General features: G+C 40.1%; 1 protein-coding gene across 1 annotated transcript in view; it reads left to right on the top strand.

The window, feature by feature from the left end:
• LOC126209978 (potassium voltage-gated channel protein eag-like) overlaps window positions 1–3,507 on the top strand; it is a 667,509-nt gene extending 664,002 nt beyond the window's left edge. The window contains exon 4 of the mRNA XM_049939089.1: window positions 3,371–3,507. Coding sequence (XP_049795046.1) covers window positions 3,371–3,507 — 137 coding nt within the window. The remainder of the gene's footprint in view (window positions 1–3,370) is intronic.
• Window positions 3,508–17,203: the final 13,696 nt, after the last annotated feature.

The raw sequence follows: 17,203 nt of genomic DNA, 5'->3' as shown, positions 1-17,203 counted from the left end.
TTGATAAAAATGAAGAAATGTAATAAAAGAAAAATCTGCAGTGGACGGATAAATGAGAAAGAGAAATGGAAAATCAGAGGGCAGAAAGTAAGGAGAGGAAGAAAATGGGAGGAAGAAGAAGGATCAACAGAGAAAGAAGAGGAAGGGAAGACAGTCTGAAGAGAGAGGTGAGGGAGCAAGACAGAAACAAGAATGGGGAAATCAGACGTGCCAGAATGTAGAAGAAAGTCATAAGGAAGAAATACAGAATAAATGGAGAAATAAGAGAGAAAGGAGGAAGAAAGTGAGAACTAGGGAAGAAACAAGATACAGAGCTGCAAGGGGAAATACAACGCAAAAATATAAATATAAATCACGAGCCACAAACCTAAAAGTTAGTTTAAGTCAAAAAATGCAGGTTTCACCACACACTGAAACCTACTCTGTTCGATTTCTTTCTTGAGTAATTTACCAAACACAATTCAGAGCAGTAAATATAGGTGAACAGGCACAACAGTAGCAGGCTACCAACTCTTAGGGCTGCAGTTACAGCATGTGGCACAAAAGTCGATATTAACTTCTGTCAGGAATCGTAATATTTCTACTTTAGTGGCCGGCCTGAGCGGCTGAGCGGTTCTAGGCGCTACAGTCTGGAACCGCGCGACCGCTACGGTTGCAGGTTCGAATCCTGCCTCGGGCATGGATGTGTGTGATGTCCTTAGGTTAGTTAGGTTTAATTAGTTCTAAGTTCTAGGGGACTGATGACCTCAGACGTTAAGTCCCAGAGCCATTTGAACCATTTTTTCTACTATAGTGGTATCTCTTGCACAAAATAGATATCGAATACCAGTACATCTAGGCTGAAATATTTTCATGCTAGCAATTACAGTCAGTTAAACTAGGCAGGAAATTTTAACACAATAATGTTAGACAAGGAATGACTTATGTATTTGAATGATGTCACTGTGAAGCTGCCAATCGAAAAAACTCAAGAAAAGATAAATGTCGACTTACAAACTTTCAAGTATGTAACCAGTATAATGACAAAACATGAAATTGGCACCATACACTATGTCAGAGCTTAACATGCCATGATAAAAACAGTTTCATTAATAACATAAAATAATAATGAAAAATGCACTGCACCTAAAACTGAGAAAATATAATCCCAAAACAATTGCTTGCTTACTTGACTTGAATGAAAAAGAAATGTGTCTACTAAATTTTAACAGATTGTATTCAGATGTTTGAAAGTTGATACTGAACAGCTTGAAACGTTTTACTAGTACTTCAGATATGCCTTTCTGCGGCGGAAATGTTCCACGTTCGGGGTTGGTACTCCTGCGTGGAAGGATGGTGCATATTATTCTGCAAGAATAATAGTTAAAGAACATACAGTGAACAAGAAGAAGACAGTCACTGATCGACGAATTGAAAATTGCTACAGCAAAAGAACATTCGTAATGGGGTAACGAAAGATGAGGGCACATTGTGAAAATAATTCTGCAAGAGCAGAAAATTAGACACAATGCATAACTGCTGGATGTTGATGATGACGACAAAACTTTACAGGCACTGAAAAGACTCCTGTATGCTACAGGGCAAACTAGCGCTAAATATCATTTGATGTTGACTAGTTTCAGGAAAACTAATATTCTATGTGGATATTTTAGTTAGTCTTTTTAGGGAACTGCTGTGTTTTTCGTGAATTGAATATCAGTTACTAGAAGTTTTTTTGCTGTAACAGTTTTTAAGCTAAATTAGTACAATTTTTCCAATGTTTTCGATGTAAGAAACAAATGACAATAGAAATTTCAATATGTAAGTGATAACCTGTAATAATATTGCATCAAAACACCCCTAGTGGAAACCTGTTACGTTTATTTCTTTATAGCAAGGAATTACGAACTAAGCACATGCTTTCGTATCAGCTTCATACATTTGCTCAGTTACAAAACTCTTTAAAATGTGGTTTAAAAATACTTTGTTGTGAAACTATATAATCATCACAAGCAAGTACTACAATACCAAATATGTATATTCATCATAATACAGTGGTAAGAATTAAAGTAAAACAAAAAGTTAATAGGAATGAACAATTATTGCCAACAGAATTGCTTTGCAGATGTACTAGTCTGATGTATCACGAAGTATTATCCATATTTACCTAAAAGTAGAGACATATAAAAAAATACATCTTTAAAACAGCAAATTGATAATATCATGACTTTGAACCTTCACTTAAAATCAAAGAAAAACATTTGACAAAATTCTTTGCCAACCAATTAATGAAAATAAAAATAGGTAAAAATAACTGCACACTTATTGTCGGTTACCATTTGCTAAACTGGTGTTGATAAAAGTCTCTATTACTCTAGGTATTCCTCACCACACTGAGAAATCACTGTATCCCTAAGTATTATTTTGATCCAAGCGTTCCATACTATGAAACTGTTTTTCTGGAAGTATTTATTAATTTCTACTATGACAATGTAGAATTACATACCCTCCTGGTCACCATCTTAGATATTTTATTTACTACATAGACATAAGAGACATGTTAATTTCGACTCAGAAAAATATTTATCAAGAAACTCTTAGAAACATCATTCATTGCCCACTGCTCGACGTTTAACATTTCAAAATGAGAGAAATGGCGTTTGAGTAGCAACCCACGAAGCATGAAACGTACATCACTCTAAACACTCAATAGTAATTATCAAGAGCTACAAACCTTTTGGATCGGTAGAAAAATAAAACTGTTAGATGACTTAATGCTATATCTCCCTGTTGTGAGGTGACTCATCAGTCTTTCTGTGTGGCGCCATGTAGGTTTCTTGCAGGTCAGTGATGATAGAATAATGATGGGGACAAAACAAAACCCAGACCCAAAGTTCATGTCTCCGAACTGGGCAGGAATGAAATGCGGGTCCCTTCGATGGGCACTCAACCATGCTGACACAGCAGCTACTGAGGTGGACACTTGAATGCTGTGCATATTTTTCACTCTTTCTATAAAACCCACATTGTTTTGTTCATATATTTAAGCCAGTGATAATTGTGTACCGTATTAAGACACAATTAACAATTCAGGCAGTTGTCATTTTCAAAAAGTTCTCCATTACATGAAGTATATGACTTACTTGGCAAAACATTTCATATGCAGTAAGGAGTTCACACAACCATACACATACACAGTAATTATATAGTAAGGAGAAATAGATAGAAATTCTTTGACCAAAAATCGTTATCTTTGTGTCAAGTTTTGGTTTTTCCACAATTCCTTTAATTCAGAATATTTGCAGTATTTAGGGTGTATGGAACGCTAGGATTCCTGTCCAGAAATAGCTTTTCCAAAATGTGTCGGGTATTTTCTTTGTGTTTTCTCCAGGCACTCCAAGAGGTATGTCACACACAACAAGCTGCCGCATAGCGAGTGAACCTAGCATAAGGCAAGTAGAAGCAAAACAAGTGAGACTGATACTCTACAAGTTGCAGAAAACTTCACACAAAATTTCTAATAATTAAGATAAGAAATCAAGATCATACATACTGAAGTACATTCATACTCATAAGACATTGTGTTAAAGACATCATACATCCAAGTCTTCAAAGCAGCAATCAGATTTTGTTAGGTAATGTTATTTGGAACAAACTATTTACAGAAAACTAGGACATTATATTTCCAGTTATATCAAGTCAGATACTAATGTGCAAACAATAGTTTGCTATTTAAAATGGAACCAGGATTATTAATACCAAATATATTTTTTAGTATTTAAAGTCTCTGGCTCAGTTATATAACAGTGTTATAATAAATATGAATTTCTTGACTATTAAGATGCAAGACAATTCAAATTATGTTATTTTAACTATAGGCTATGTTTTATTTTATCAGTCAGTTAGAACTGTAGTACTTAATGGAACTTATTAACAGATTATGAAAATATAGTCTCCAGTATAACAGCTAGTATACTTGTGATAATTGACATTATTATAATTTTTTCTTCTATCACTGTTAAGCAGCCAGTTGAACACCACATTTCCAGCAAGTCCCACCACTACTTCATGAGTCTTTATTGGTATCAATCTGTTAGCGTAGCAAAATTAAATTGTTTCATGGTGTTTCTCTACCTTTATATTAAATATATGGTTTAACTCCATTACACTTTTCCATAAGCTAAGATTAAGTTGTTAGAGTAAGGCTATACATAGTTGTAATGGTATATTTATTATTTTAGATGCCAGGTAATCGAAGAAAGTTATCTTGAACTATATTGTTATAAATGATTTTATTAGTATTTTGGACTTTTCACCAGTCACAATGTATTCCTTGCATTACAGGTTTTGGTTTTCACTGAAGCCATTATAGGGAACAACATCACTGATTTCATCCCCACTGATCCATTAATTTCATTTCACTGAGTGAACCACAGAATCACATGATTACATGCGATGTTATGAATGTGTTGTATTAATATGTTCGTTTTGCAGTTAGTGTGGAGTCTCCTCAGACATACAGGAATAACTAAAAACCAATAATGAATATATTTTATTGTTGTGTCATATCATGAACTAGATGCTACATGATCTAATTGTTGCTGATACTAACAAAAAGCTATTTTCTTCTTCTATTGATGATTTCTCCCATAAAGGATATAGATAATTGATGATGCAGTGAGAAATATAGCGTCAACATCTTCTTCTGCACACTGGATTACTTTGTGGAACATTGTTTTCTTTTCATACAAAAGATATACTACTAGTCTGTCATAATTTAATGAACAGGTAAGTGAAATAATCTCAAATTCTATAATTCCCAGACTGAATCTGACACAGATGTAAGCGAGGTAAGCATCTAGGAAGTGACCCAGATGTTACTGTAGCAAAGAATATTGCATTGACAACATACGGAGTACTAGTGTGAATAGTAAAATAAAAGTTTTTCATTCATTGTTAATAATAAGCAATTTTTGCTGAAGGGGCCATTTTAATATCCCCTACAATATAATGAAGTATTTTGATTTTTAATTGTCCATACACAGAAATATATACTATGAGTTTTACCAGTAATCTTAATAGATGTCTATCACCAGTGCCATTATTTCCGAACCAAGCACTCTAGTTAAAAAGTCATTTCAAGTGTCCTGACTCTTAGTTTTTTTACATTCACTACAGTAGTTTCTTCTGGGTTCTAGCTTCATCACATCTAAAATCCAAGGAGTATTTGCTTGCATTTTGATAAGCTGAAACTGTTGTCTCCTCTCCTCTGACTAGTCATATTCTTATTACCCAAAAGTTAATATCAAAAATATTAACACATTTTTGTGTATGGGAGTTCTGTGTAGAGTATCTGAGTAGGACCTACTTACTAGATGCACAATTTATAGCCTGAAAATCGGAACTCATCTCCTTGTGTTCTGGAAGGCCTTTGAAATGTGGTGTTACATTTTATCTGATGTTTTAAAAATATTTGGGTGTTCGAAGTGAATTTATGTGATCATAACCTGCCCCACTTTCTATTTGTCACAAATGGAAGCTACCAGAGAGCTAAGGCTGCTATATGCACTACGAAGGACACAATATATCGTCTACAAGAAATTTTGCGTTTTTTTGGGTTGGTGATAGTAACTTCCACATGGAAGTAGAATCTTATATTCTACTAAAACAGTAAGTGCATACTGCTAGGCATAACTCAACACATATTTTATGGAAGGTATGGAGTACAGTGGATACTTAATCGCCTGAATCAGTTATGTTGTTTATTTCACCACTAGAGAAATATGAGTTTTACCTGAGGATTTTGACTGTAGGTTGTAATTGTTGGTTTTCTTACTTTCTGTTGTAGTTTGGTTAGTCAGTGCAAGTCAGACTCATATTAGTGTCCAAGTTCAATTAATATAAGATATTAGAAAATTATAATTTACCAGAAGAAACAATTTAAATGGGTTATCTACAACAAACCACAGTGTTTTCCTCTTTTCAGACAGTTTTCTATCTCAGAGACTCTATACATGTAAATCAAATCTTCCATACTGTGGATCAATGAATCTACAAACAGCAAACAAATGAAAATTAATTCGATCGAAATTGAACACTGTGTAACAAAAATATTAAATGGTATCAGATACTGATGGTGTTACTTCTAACTTTCGTTGCAAGACAAATACGAGTAGTTTCTCATTACACTATATAGAAACTGGGGTACTGTTTAGGCCTAATCCACAAAAGATAACAAAGATATTCCATTTTGTCTCTCACAGTATTACCTTTGGATGTCTTGGTGCAAATTATGTAATGTACATCATAGTGTAGGTGGGGAAGGTAGCTAGATCAGCTGGTTTTCCCTTAAAAAATCTGACAGTATCTAGAGCTGATGTAAAAGGAAAATCTGTTTGGTTGCACAGTAACAAAATAACTAAAAGAACCTTGATACTCTTTCATATAGTAAATAATATCTTACTGTCGTCATGGTGCCGTGAAAGACATACATTTTAACTGGAATCTAAGTCAGGTATTTTAGTGTCACTGTACGAAGTCACTGAGTTTTGTTCTTCAGTGTCGAAGGATTTTCGCAGACATCAATACATTTATTGTTACCAAATCGGTACTAAATAATTTCCAAGTTGCAAAAGAACAGACATTTCATGCACGCATTCCCAGTCTCTTATTCTGTCTGGCAGGATTGTTCCTTATCACTGACACTGTTTGCCATCTCTTTGGAACTTTAATCTATACATTCAGTATTTCAGTACCAGAATTAGATGTTGGTGCGTAATGGTGCAGCATGATGATGCTGCCATTACAATTACAGAACTCCAAGACATCACAAAATAAGTACAAAAAAGTAGAGCTATAGAACACAGCTCTTGTGATAAAATGAAAATGCTGAACCCATGCCACATCACTTCAACGAATGCGTTGAAACGGAAGTGCTAGGGATAAAATTAAGGAAAACGTAAAGAAGGTAAATGATGTCAGTTCCAAACGGATGGCATAAAAAGTAAGAGGTGTCCTGATAGCCTATATTACAAGAAAAGTAAACATCATTCAAAAGATTGAATGTGTAAACATACTAGCCCTAGCCAAAAAGCGGAATTTACACAAAACATACCTATCGACAGAAAATGTATAGCAGAAATCAAAAGGTACATAATCTGGTTTATTAGTAAATTGTAGAAATCATTGGGTAACAGAAGAAATATTGAATTTAATCGATGAAAGGAGAAAATATAAAAATGCTGTAAATGAAGCAGGCAAAGAGGAATAGAAACGTCTCAAAAATCAGATCGACAGGAAGTGCAAAATGGCTAAGCAGGAATGGTTAGAGGACAAATGTAAGGATGTAGAGGCCTATGTCACTAGGGGTACCGGAAAATTAAAAGAGACCTTTTGAGAAAAAGAGAACGACTTCTATGAATATCAAGAGCTCAGATGGAAACCCAGTTCTAAATAATGAAGGAAAAGCAGAAAGGTGGAAGGAGTATATAGAGAGTCTATAAACGATTTAGAAAACAAGCAGAGCAGTCCTCTTAGAATGTTTGCAGGTTATGCTTTGATTTACTGTTTAGTAAAGTCATCAGAAGATCAAAAATCAATTGCAAAATGATTTAAAAGAAATATCTGTAGGATTTTGTAATTTTGTAGAACTGAACCCAACTGCTTCGGAGAGACGTTCTAGCAGTCTGTACTTGACTTCACATTCCGTAAATATAAATAGTTACAAAAATCCGATTGCAGTGTGGTCCCTTGGTGAGACACACTCTGATTTTCTTGTCCAGTTTGTAAAACGTATTTAAGCTGGGTTTGCGCAACACACGTCCGATTCTGTCCGTCACGCTGGGGATGTATTACAGAAAGGTCGTACCCTACATTTTTTCATTTGACATGTCATTTCGCCGAGTATTAGGTTTCATGAAACTTCTTAAATAAATGGTGCAGTACCCGTTGTACCTCAGAACGCAGTCCAGGTGTAACATCTCTACAAGGATCTTCTGTACCATTCATTACCTCGTAAGAGGGGAGGGAGCAAAGCGAAAAGTACAAAAAATTGCCTTCTGCGCTTTACAGCCAAACGAACCCTTCCATCACTCTCTCTCTCTCTCTCTCTCTCTCTCTCTCTCTCTCTCTCTTCGGTGATATACTTTCGGGGCATTACGCATGAAAGAGACGGTTTTGAATCAATTGATGAAAAATCGTGTTTGGTAAAAACATTAAGAAATTATATTTATGGCACATTAGGTGGAACAGAAAGACGAATATCAAATTTGTATGGAGAAAAGTATTTGTGCCATGAAATCAATCACAAACCCAGAGTAGGATCGTCTGGGAAAGGAAGAAGGCTTTCAGTAATAGAATACGGATACAAAAGAGAGATAAGTTGTATGGCGAACAATCAGTGTATGAAGAATTACTTGCCTTGACCTCTTCGTGCAATTATTCCACTCGTCTCCGTTTGGCTGTTGGTGGCCCAGGCAATGTTTCCAGGACATCAAAACGTCCAGGTGGAAGATCTTTGACAGTGGAAGATCCAGGCAAGGCGTCAATGACTGTGGAAGGTCCAGGCTAAACAGTGAGATGTTGCTGTTCTTCAGGTGAAAAAAATAATTGTAACAATAATAATGGAATTACACTACTGGCCATTAAGATTGCTACGCCACGAAGATGACGTGCTACAGACGCGAAATTTAACCTGCAGGAAGAAGATGCTGTGATATGCAAATGATTAGCTTTTCAGAACATTCACACAATGTTGGCACCGGTGGCGATATCTACAACGTGCTGACATGAGGAAAGTTTCCAACCGATTTCTTACACACAAACAGCAGTTCACCGGCGTTGCCTGGTGAAACGTTGTTGTGATGTCTCTTCTGAGGAGAAGAAATGCGTACCAACACGTTTTCGACTTTGATAAAGGTCGGAGTGTAGCCTATCGCGATTGCGGTTTATCGCATCGCGACATTGCTGCTCGCGTTGGTCGAGATCCAATGACTGTTAGCAGAATATGGAATCGGTGGGTTCAGGAGGGTAATACGGAACGTCGTGCTGGATCCCAACGGCCTCGTATCACTAGCAGTCGAGATGACAGACATCTTATCCGCTTGGCTGTACCGGATCGTGCAGCACGTATCGATCCCTGAGTCAAGAGATGGGGACGTTTGCAAGACAACAACCATCTGTAAGAACAGTGCGACGACATTTGCAGCAGCATGGACTGTCAGCTCGGAGACCATGACTGCGGTTACCCTTGACGCTGCATCACAGACAGGAGCGCCTGCGATGATGTACTCAACGACGAACCTGGGTGCACGAATGGCAACACGTCATTTTTTCGGATGAATCCAGGTTCTGTTTACAGCATCATCATGATCCCATCCGTGTTTGGCAACCTCGCGGTGAAAGCACATTGGAAGCGTGTATTCGTCATCGACATACTGGCGTATCACCCGGCGTAATGGTATGGGGTGCCATTGGTTGCACGTCTCGGTCACCTCTTGTTCGCATTGACGGCACTTTGAACAGTGGACGTTACATTTCAGATGTTTAAGGACCCGTGGCTCTACCCTTCATTCGATCCCTGCGAAACCCTACCTTTCAGCAGCATGTTGCAGGTCCTGTACGGGCCTTTTTGGATACAGAAAATATTCGATTGCTGCCCTGGCCAGCTCATTCTCCAGATCTCTCAGCAATTGAAAACGTCTGGTCAATGGTGGCCGAGCAACTGGCTCTTCACAATACGCCAGTCACTATTCTTGATGAACTGTGGTATCGTGTTGAAGCTGCATGGGCAGTTGTACCTGGACACGCCATCCAAGCCCTGTTTGACTCAATGCCCAGGCATTTCAAGGTCGTTATTATGGCCAGAGGTGGTTGTTCTGAGTACTAATTTCTCAGGATCTACGCACCCAAATTGCGTGAAAATGTAATCACATGTCAGTTCCAGTATAAGATATTTGTCCAATGAATACCAGTTTATCATCTGCATTTTTTCTTGGTGTAGCAATTTTAATGGCCAGTAGTGTATATTTTTCGGTAGACGTTTGAGAATTGGAGAAATGGGCTGAAGGTTTGAACTAAAGTTTGTGTTATGGAGGGCATTAGACTTAAGTAGTCCACGCAGTTCTGTAAGCCATAGTGTTACGGGTGTGTAGTTTCTGGTACGTATGCCTAGTAAGCTGGTGACATGGTTTCAAGTCCCGTCCGTGGCACAAATTTTAATTCATTCCTTCAGCTTCTATCATTATTAAATTATTAATATTAAGACAGAGAGAAACTGACCAATAACATGCACATTGTTGCAAAATACTAATTTAATTAATATCTTCTGTAGCCTCCGCTGCTTCACACAATGGTACTGTGAGGGGCTCATGCAAGTCCCCTTGGTCTTCAATATGAAAACTGATGTCGGTGTTGCTGCACGAACCTTCGACCTGCTGGTACAGTTTAGTGCAGAGTAGTCCTGCTCGCCTGCACCCACTCCGACCTGGGCTATTTGCCTTGCATTTGCAAGATATAAGCTGAAGAAGCCTTACGGGAACTTGCAATTTCAGTGTGGTAGAGGGAGCCAACCCATTTCTTGCCAACTTCCAGCGCCGCCGCTCTGTATTCCAAGTAGTTTCCAGTGCACTGGTGTACGTGACGGAAGGCTCTGTAGGTGTGTTATCGAACTGCAGCTTCTGCTGGAGGTATAAAGGCGGCCTTTGCCGATGCCTTGTTTGCTGAAGTATGAACTGCACATACCTCGGATTGTTGAGTATCGTGCATGGGATACATTATGGTGTTCTCACTATAAAGAATCAGAAAATTCTCGGCAGTAGCTGTTATTTTCTTTAGATAGGCTGAAACGTCAAGGAATTCAGTAATGTACGATTCGAAATCCGGATTTTTTGAGAGGATATTGAGAAATTTAAACTTTACGTAGTCCAATAACGCGGACTTAGAGTCGCAACCACCTACTGCGTGGGGAAAGAGCATGCGGTTGGGCAACAGTTTCCTCTGCTGCACTTTCCGGATGGTCTGAGGAAATGCACGTTAGGGGGAGTTTGGAAATAAGGTCAGCATCTTCCCCCACAATTGCGACACTGCTATGAACCGAAGCCAGTGACTCTCGTGTCAACACCGTCAGAGAATCAGCATCATTAGCTGCCTGATTGGAGGCGATTCAACTTTTATTGCATTTTGTCTTCAGCATGGTGACTAGCCTACCCTTGTTTCTCGCACTGGATAGAAAATTCACTTGTGAAACTGTTAGCGTCATGGTGCTGCCAAGTTGTATTTCCACAGATAACTTTTTGGTCGATCCCCTCAAATGCTCCATGGACGTAGTAGTCTTCTGTCCATTCGAGTATCCACTGAACAAAATTGTAGCACTTTCGTACTTACTTCGTATATACTGACTATATGAGACCTAAATTTTTTCGGAAGAATGTCCACTCGACCAGACTAATCAGGGAGGCAAAAATCCTCCATCAATCAGTTACACTGTGCTACGTCGATCCAGGGTATTGGGGCTGGAATTTGACAAATAACGGATTGGCTCCCTCTACTACACTGAAACCCCGGGCTCCCGAGAGGCTTCAAAATAGTTCAAATGGCTCTGAGCACTATGGGACTTAACATCTATGGTCATAAGTCCCCTAGAACTTACAACTACTTAAACCTAACTAACCTAAGGACATCACGCAACACCCAGCCATCACGAGGCAGAGAAAATCCCTGACCCCGCCGGGAATAGAACCCGGGAACCCGGGCGTGGGAAGCGAGAACGCCGAGAGGCTTCTTTGGCTTATATCTTGCAAATGCAAGGCCGATTTCCAAGGTTAGAATGGGTGTAGGCGAACGGGAGTTCTCTGCAAGAAACTGGGCCAGCAATGGGAAGGTTCGTTCTCCAACATCGACGAAGCTTTGGATACGGAAGACGAAGGCAACTTGGATGAGCCCACTGTAGGACCAGTGAGTGAAGCAGCTGAGGCAGCAGAAGGTATTACACTACTGGCCATTAAAATTGCTACACCAAGAAGAAATGCAGATGATAAACGGGTATTCATTGGACAAATATATTATACTAGAACTGACACGTGTTTACACTTTCACGCAAATTGGGTACATAGATCCTGAGAAATCAGTACCCAGAACAACCACCTCTGACCGTAATAACGGCCTTGATACGCCTGGGCATTAAGTCAAACACAGCTTGGGATGGCGTGTACAGGTACAGCTGCCCATGCAGCTTCAACACGATACCACAGTTCATCAAGAGTAGTGACTGGCGTATTGTGACGAGCCAGTTGCTCGCCCACCATTGACCAGACGTTTTCAGTTGCTGAGAAATCTGGAGAATGTGTTGGACAGGGCAGTAGTCGAACATTTTCTGTATCCAGAAAGGCCCGTACAGGACCTGCAACATGCGGTCGTGCATTATCCTGCTGAAATGTAGGGTTTCGCAGGGATCAAATGAAGGGTGGAGCCACGGATCGTAACACATCTGAAATGTAACGTCCACTGTTCAAACTGCCGGCAATGCGAACAAGAGGTGACCGAGACGTGCAACCAATGGCACCCCATACCATCACGCCGGGTGATACGCCAGTGTGGCGATGACGAATACACGCTTGCAATGTGCGTTCACCGCGATGTCACCAAACACGGATGCGACCATTATGATGCTATATACAGAACCTGGATTCATCCGAAAAAACGACGTTTTGCCATTCGTGAACCCAGGTTCCTCGTTGAGTACACCATCGCAGGCGCTCCTGTCTGTGATGCAGCGTCAAGGGTAACCGCAGCTATGGTCACCGAGACTATAGTCCATGTTGCTGCAAACGTCGTCGAACTGTTCGTGCAGATGGTTGTTGTCTTGCAAACGTCCCCATCTGTTGACTCAGGGATCGAGACGTGGCTGCACGATCCGTTACAGCCATGCGGATAAGATGGCTGTCATCTCGACTGTTAGTGATACGAGGCCGTTGGGATCCACCACGGCGTTCCGTATTACCCTCCTGAACCCACCGAATCCATATTCTGTTAACATTCATTGGATCTCGACCAACGCGAGCAGCAATGTCGCGATACGATAAACCGCAATCGCGATAGGCTACAATCCGACGTTTATCAAAGTCTGAAACGTGATGGTACGCATTTCTCCTCCTTACACGAGGCATCACAACAACGTTTCACCAGGCAACACTGGTCAACTGCTGTTTGTGTATGAGAAATCGGTTGGAACCGTTTCTCATGTCAGCACGTTGTAGGTGTCGCTATCGGCACCAACCTTGTGTGAATGCTCTGAAAAGCTAATCATTTGCATATCACAGCATCCCCTTCCTGTCGGTTAAATTTCGAGTCTGTAGCACGTCGTCTTCGTGGTGTAACAATTTTAATGGCCAGTAGTGTACTTCAAGTAATATTTTGCAGCACTGTGCTCAAACTTGTTAGTTTTTTTTCTGTCTTAAAATTATTTAATTACGCTTTCTTCAGTTCTCACTTTTCAACGTGCACCTTCCACAACAACATTTTGCCTGTACCTTAGATTGTCCTAGATCCTCCACCCGGACGTTCTAGTACCCAAGAAACATTGCCTGGGCGACCAATAGCCAAACGGAAACGAATAAAATGAATGTACACATGACATCAGTGCAAGTACTTCTTCATACATCGATAGTGCACCATACAATTTACCTGAATTCTCTGTTTTCTGCATCCATATTCTGTCCGCCCCCGGTAGCTGAATGGTCGCCGGCGCGGTAGCTCAGCATGTTCGGTCAGAGGGTTAGCTGCCCTCTGTAGCAAAAAAACTGAGCGAACAGATCAACGGAGAACCTAAATGGGGTCCCTAGCTATACGATAAAATAAATAAATCCATATTCTATCACGAAGTGCCTTCTTTCCCAGATGAATAGCCTACTCGAAGAAATGGCCCAATCCTGGGCTCGACAATCACTTATTTCACGACACATGCGCATTTCTACATAGATTTCACATTCATCTTTCTCTTCTGTATCATCTACCTTATACGTTATAAATATAATTTGTTAATGTTTTTATCGAACATGGATTCCCCTCAATTCATTCGAAACAGTCTCTTTTATGCGTAGTGCCTCGAAAGTATAGCGCCGATGAGAGGGAGGGACTCGTTTGGCTGTAGGGAGAAGAAGAATTTTTTCTTAATTTTCGCTTTGCTCCCTCCACCTTGATACAGACTTGTCTTGTAGAACATTTAATTTACTTCCTCTTGCTTCTGGGGATTTGTTGTTTGCATGTATATTTTTTGAGCTGTTGTAGGTGAGAGTTGGTGTTTTTGAAGTTTTCGTACAAGAGCAAAAAAAAAAAAAAAACTCTTGCATTCTAACGCACCCTAGTGCCATTACTGCTTGTAATAAATTCAAAACTGACTACTCAATTTTGGAGGAAATATTTTCTATTTCAATATTGTGTAGAGTGGTCATCTTCCAAAAACATATAGTTCCTTAGATACAAGCAAAAGACTTTTAAAAAATGCTAAAATTTTTACGTTTTCTTTGGTTTTCGGTACCAAAGAGAAGTTCTACAAGGCAGAAAACTTCAAATTCGGGTTCAGTACCCCAAAAAGCATGCAGAATCACTGGGAGAAACCTTCCACAATTTTGTTACGGAGAAACCACCATTTGACTGAGTTATTAAATAAACGTCAGCCGAATATCCCGTGTCGGAAATCCAGCGGATGTACATATCTGTGGGTGTATCTGCATATGTTACGCATCTCCTCATAATCGATTCCAACAGAATTTGGTAAACATACCCCTTACTTTCAGAAAACGATCGCTGTGGGGTAAGAACCATTTGCCTTTCATAGTTCAGGAGACATGACGTCATAAACAATGGGATGCGTGAAAAACTTAAATTAATTTTTTAATTTATTACTTCTTGTTAATTTAATTTTAATTTATTACTCAATTTTTAATTAATTATTTTAATTTATTACTTCTTTGCCACTAACTCTGTCCGCAACGCACTTTGCAGACACTATCCACATTGTTGTTGTTGTGGTCTTCAGTCCTGAGACTGGTTTGATGCAGCTCTCCATGCTACTCTATCCTGTGCAAGCTTCTTCATCTCCCAGTACTTACTGCAACCTACATCCTTCTGAATCTGCTTAGTGTATTGATCTCTTGGTCTCCTTCTACGATTTTTACCCTCCACGCTGCCCTCCAATGCTAAATTTGTGATCCCTTGATGCCTCAAAAAATGTCCTACCAACCGATCCCTTCTTCTAGTCAAGTTGTGCCACAAACTTCTCTTCTCCCCAATCCTATTCAATACCTCCTCATTAGTTACGTGATCTACCCACCTTATCTTCAACATTCTTCTGTAGCACTACATTTCGAAAGCTTCTATTCTCTTCTTGTCCAAACTGGTTATCGTCCATGTTTCACTTCCATACATGGCTACACTCCATACAAATACTTTCAGAAAAGACTTCTTGACACTTAAATCTATATTCGATGTTAACAAATTTCTCTTCTTCAGAAACGATTTCCTTGCCATTGCCAGTCTACATTTTATATCCTCTCTACTTCGACCATCATCAGTTATTTTACTCCCTAAATAGCAAAACTCCTTTACTACTTTAAGTGTCTCATTTCCTAATCTAATCCCCTTAGCATCACCCGATTTAATTTGACTACATTCCATTATCCTCGTTTTGCTTTTGTTGATGTTCATCTTATATCCTCCTTTCAAGACACTGTCCATTCCGTTCAATTGCTCTTCCAAGTCCTTTGCTGTCTCTGACAGAATTACAATGTCATCGGCGAACCTCAAAGTTTTTACTTCTTCTCCATGAATTTTAATACCTACTCCGAATTTTTCTTTTGTTTCCTTTACTGCTTGCTCAATATACAGAGTGAATAACATCGGGGAGAGGCTACAACCCTGTCTCACTCCCTTCCCAATCACTGCTTCCCTTTCATGACTCTTATAACTGCCATCTGGTTTCTGCACAAATTGTAAATAGCCTTTCGCTCCTTGTATTTTACCCCTGCCACCTTCAGAATTTGAAAGAGGGTATTCCAGTTAACGTTGTCAAAAGCTTTCTCTAAGTCTACAAATGCTAGAAACGTAGGTTTGCCTTTTCTATCCACATAGGCCGCTGAATGTACGTACAAAATTAGTTCATATTATGACACGTAAATCAGGAGCTATGACGCCATAAACGATGACATGGGTGGAAAACGCCGCATCATGCGAGTTGTAACGCAATTACACTGATCAGACCTAACATTATGACCAACTACCTAATAGCCGGTATGTCCAACTTTGGTACGGATAACAGCGGCGACCCGTCGTGGCAGGTCGCTGCATAGAGTTGGCACCACATCTGCACACACAAGTCACCTAATTCTCGTAAATTTTTGGGAGGGACGCGATGAGCTCAGACGCCACGTTCAGTCACATCCCAGGTGTAATCGATCGGGTTGAGATCTGGCTAGTTGGTGGGAGGGTGGTGACTGGGGGTGGGGTCAGCACATCAATTGGAATTCGCCACTGTGTTCCTCGAACCACTGCATCGTACTCCTAGTCTCATGACATAGCGCATTATCTTGTTGAAAAATGCCACACCTGTCGGGAAACACGATCGTCACGAAGCGCTGTGCGTGGTCTGCAACTAGTGTACTACACTCCTTGGCCGTCTTGGTGCCTTACACAAGCTCCACTGGACCCATGGAGGCTCCCCAGTGCATAATGGAGTCACCGCCAGCTTGTCTCCATCCCGCAGTGCTGGTGTCAAGGAGCTGTTCCCTTGGAAAATGATCATCGGCGTGATGAAGAAGGTATCGGGATTGATGAGACCATGCAGAGCTCTGTCATGGCGCCGATATGCAGTGTCGATGGTCACGTGCCCATTTGGGTCGTAACTGCCGATTTCGTAGCGTTAAATTGGTACATGCATAGGCCGTCGGCTGCAGAGGCCCATCGTTAGGAGTTAAGCGTTTTGGGTGCACTGTTTGTTCAGGCACAGTTGTACTCTGCCCTGCATTAAAGTCTGATGTTAGTTCTGCCACAGATCGCGGCCTGGGCTGTTTTACGAGGTGCATTCAAGTTCTAAGGCCTCCGATTTTTTTTCTAATTAACTACTCACCCGAAATCGATGAAACTGGCGTTACTTCTCGACGTAATCGCCCTGCAGACGTACACATTTTTCACAACGCTGACGCCATGATTCCATGGCAGCGGCGAAGGCTTC

This window comes from Schistocerca nitens, chromosome 10 (assembly GCF_023898315.1).
Source record: "Schistocerca nitens isolate TAMUIC-IGC-003100 chromosome 10, iqSchNite1.1, whole genome shotgun sequence".
NCBI classification, from domain to species: Eukaryota; Metazoa; Arthropoda; class Insecta; order Orthoptera; family Acrididae; genus Schistocerca; species Schistocerca nitens.
This window is presented reverse-complemented; position numbering and strand designations above follow the sequence as displayed.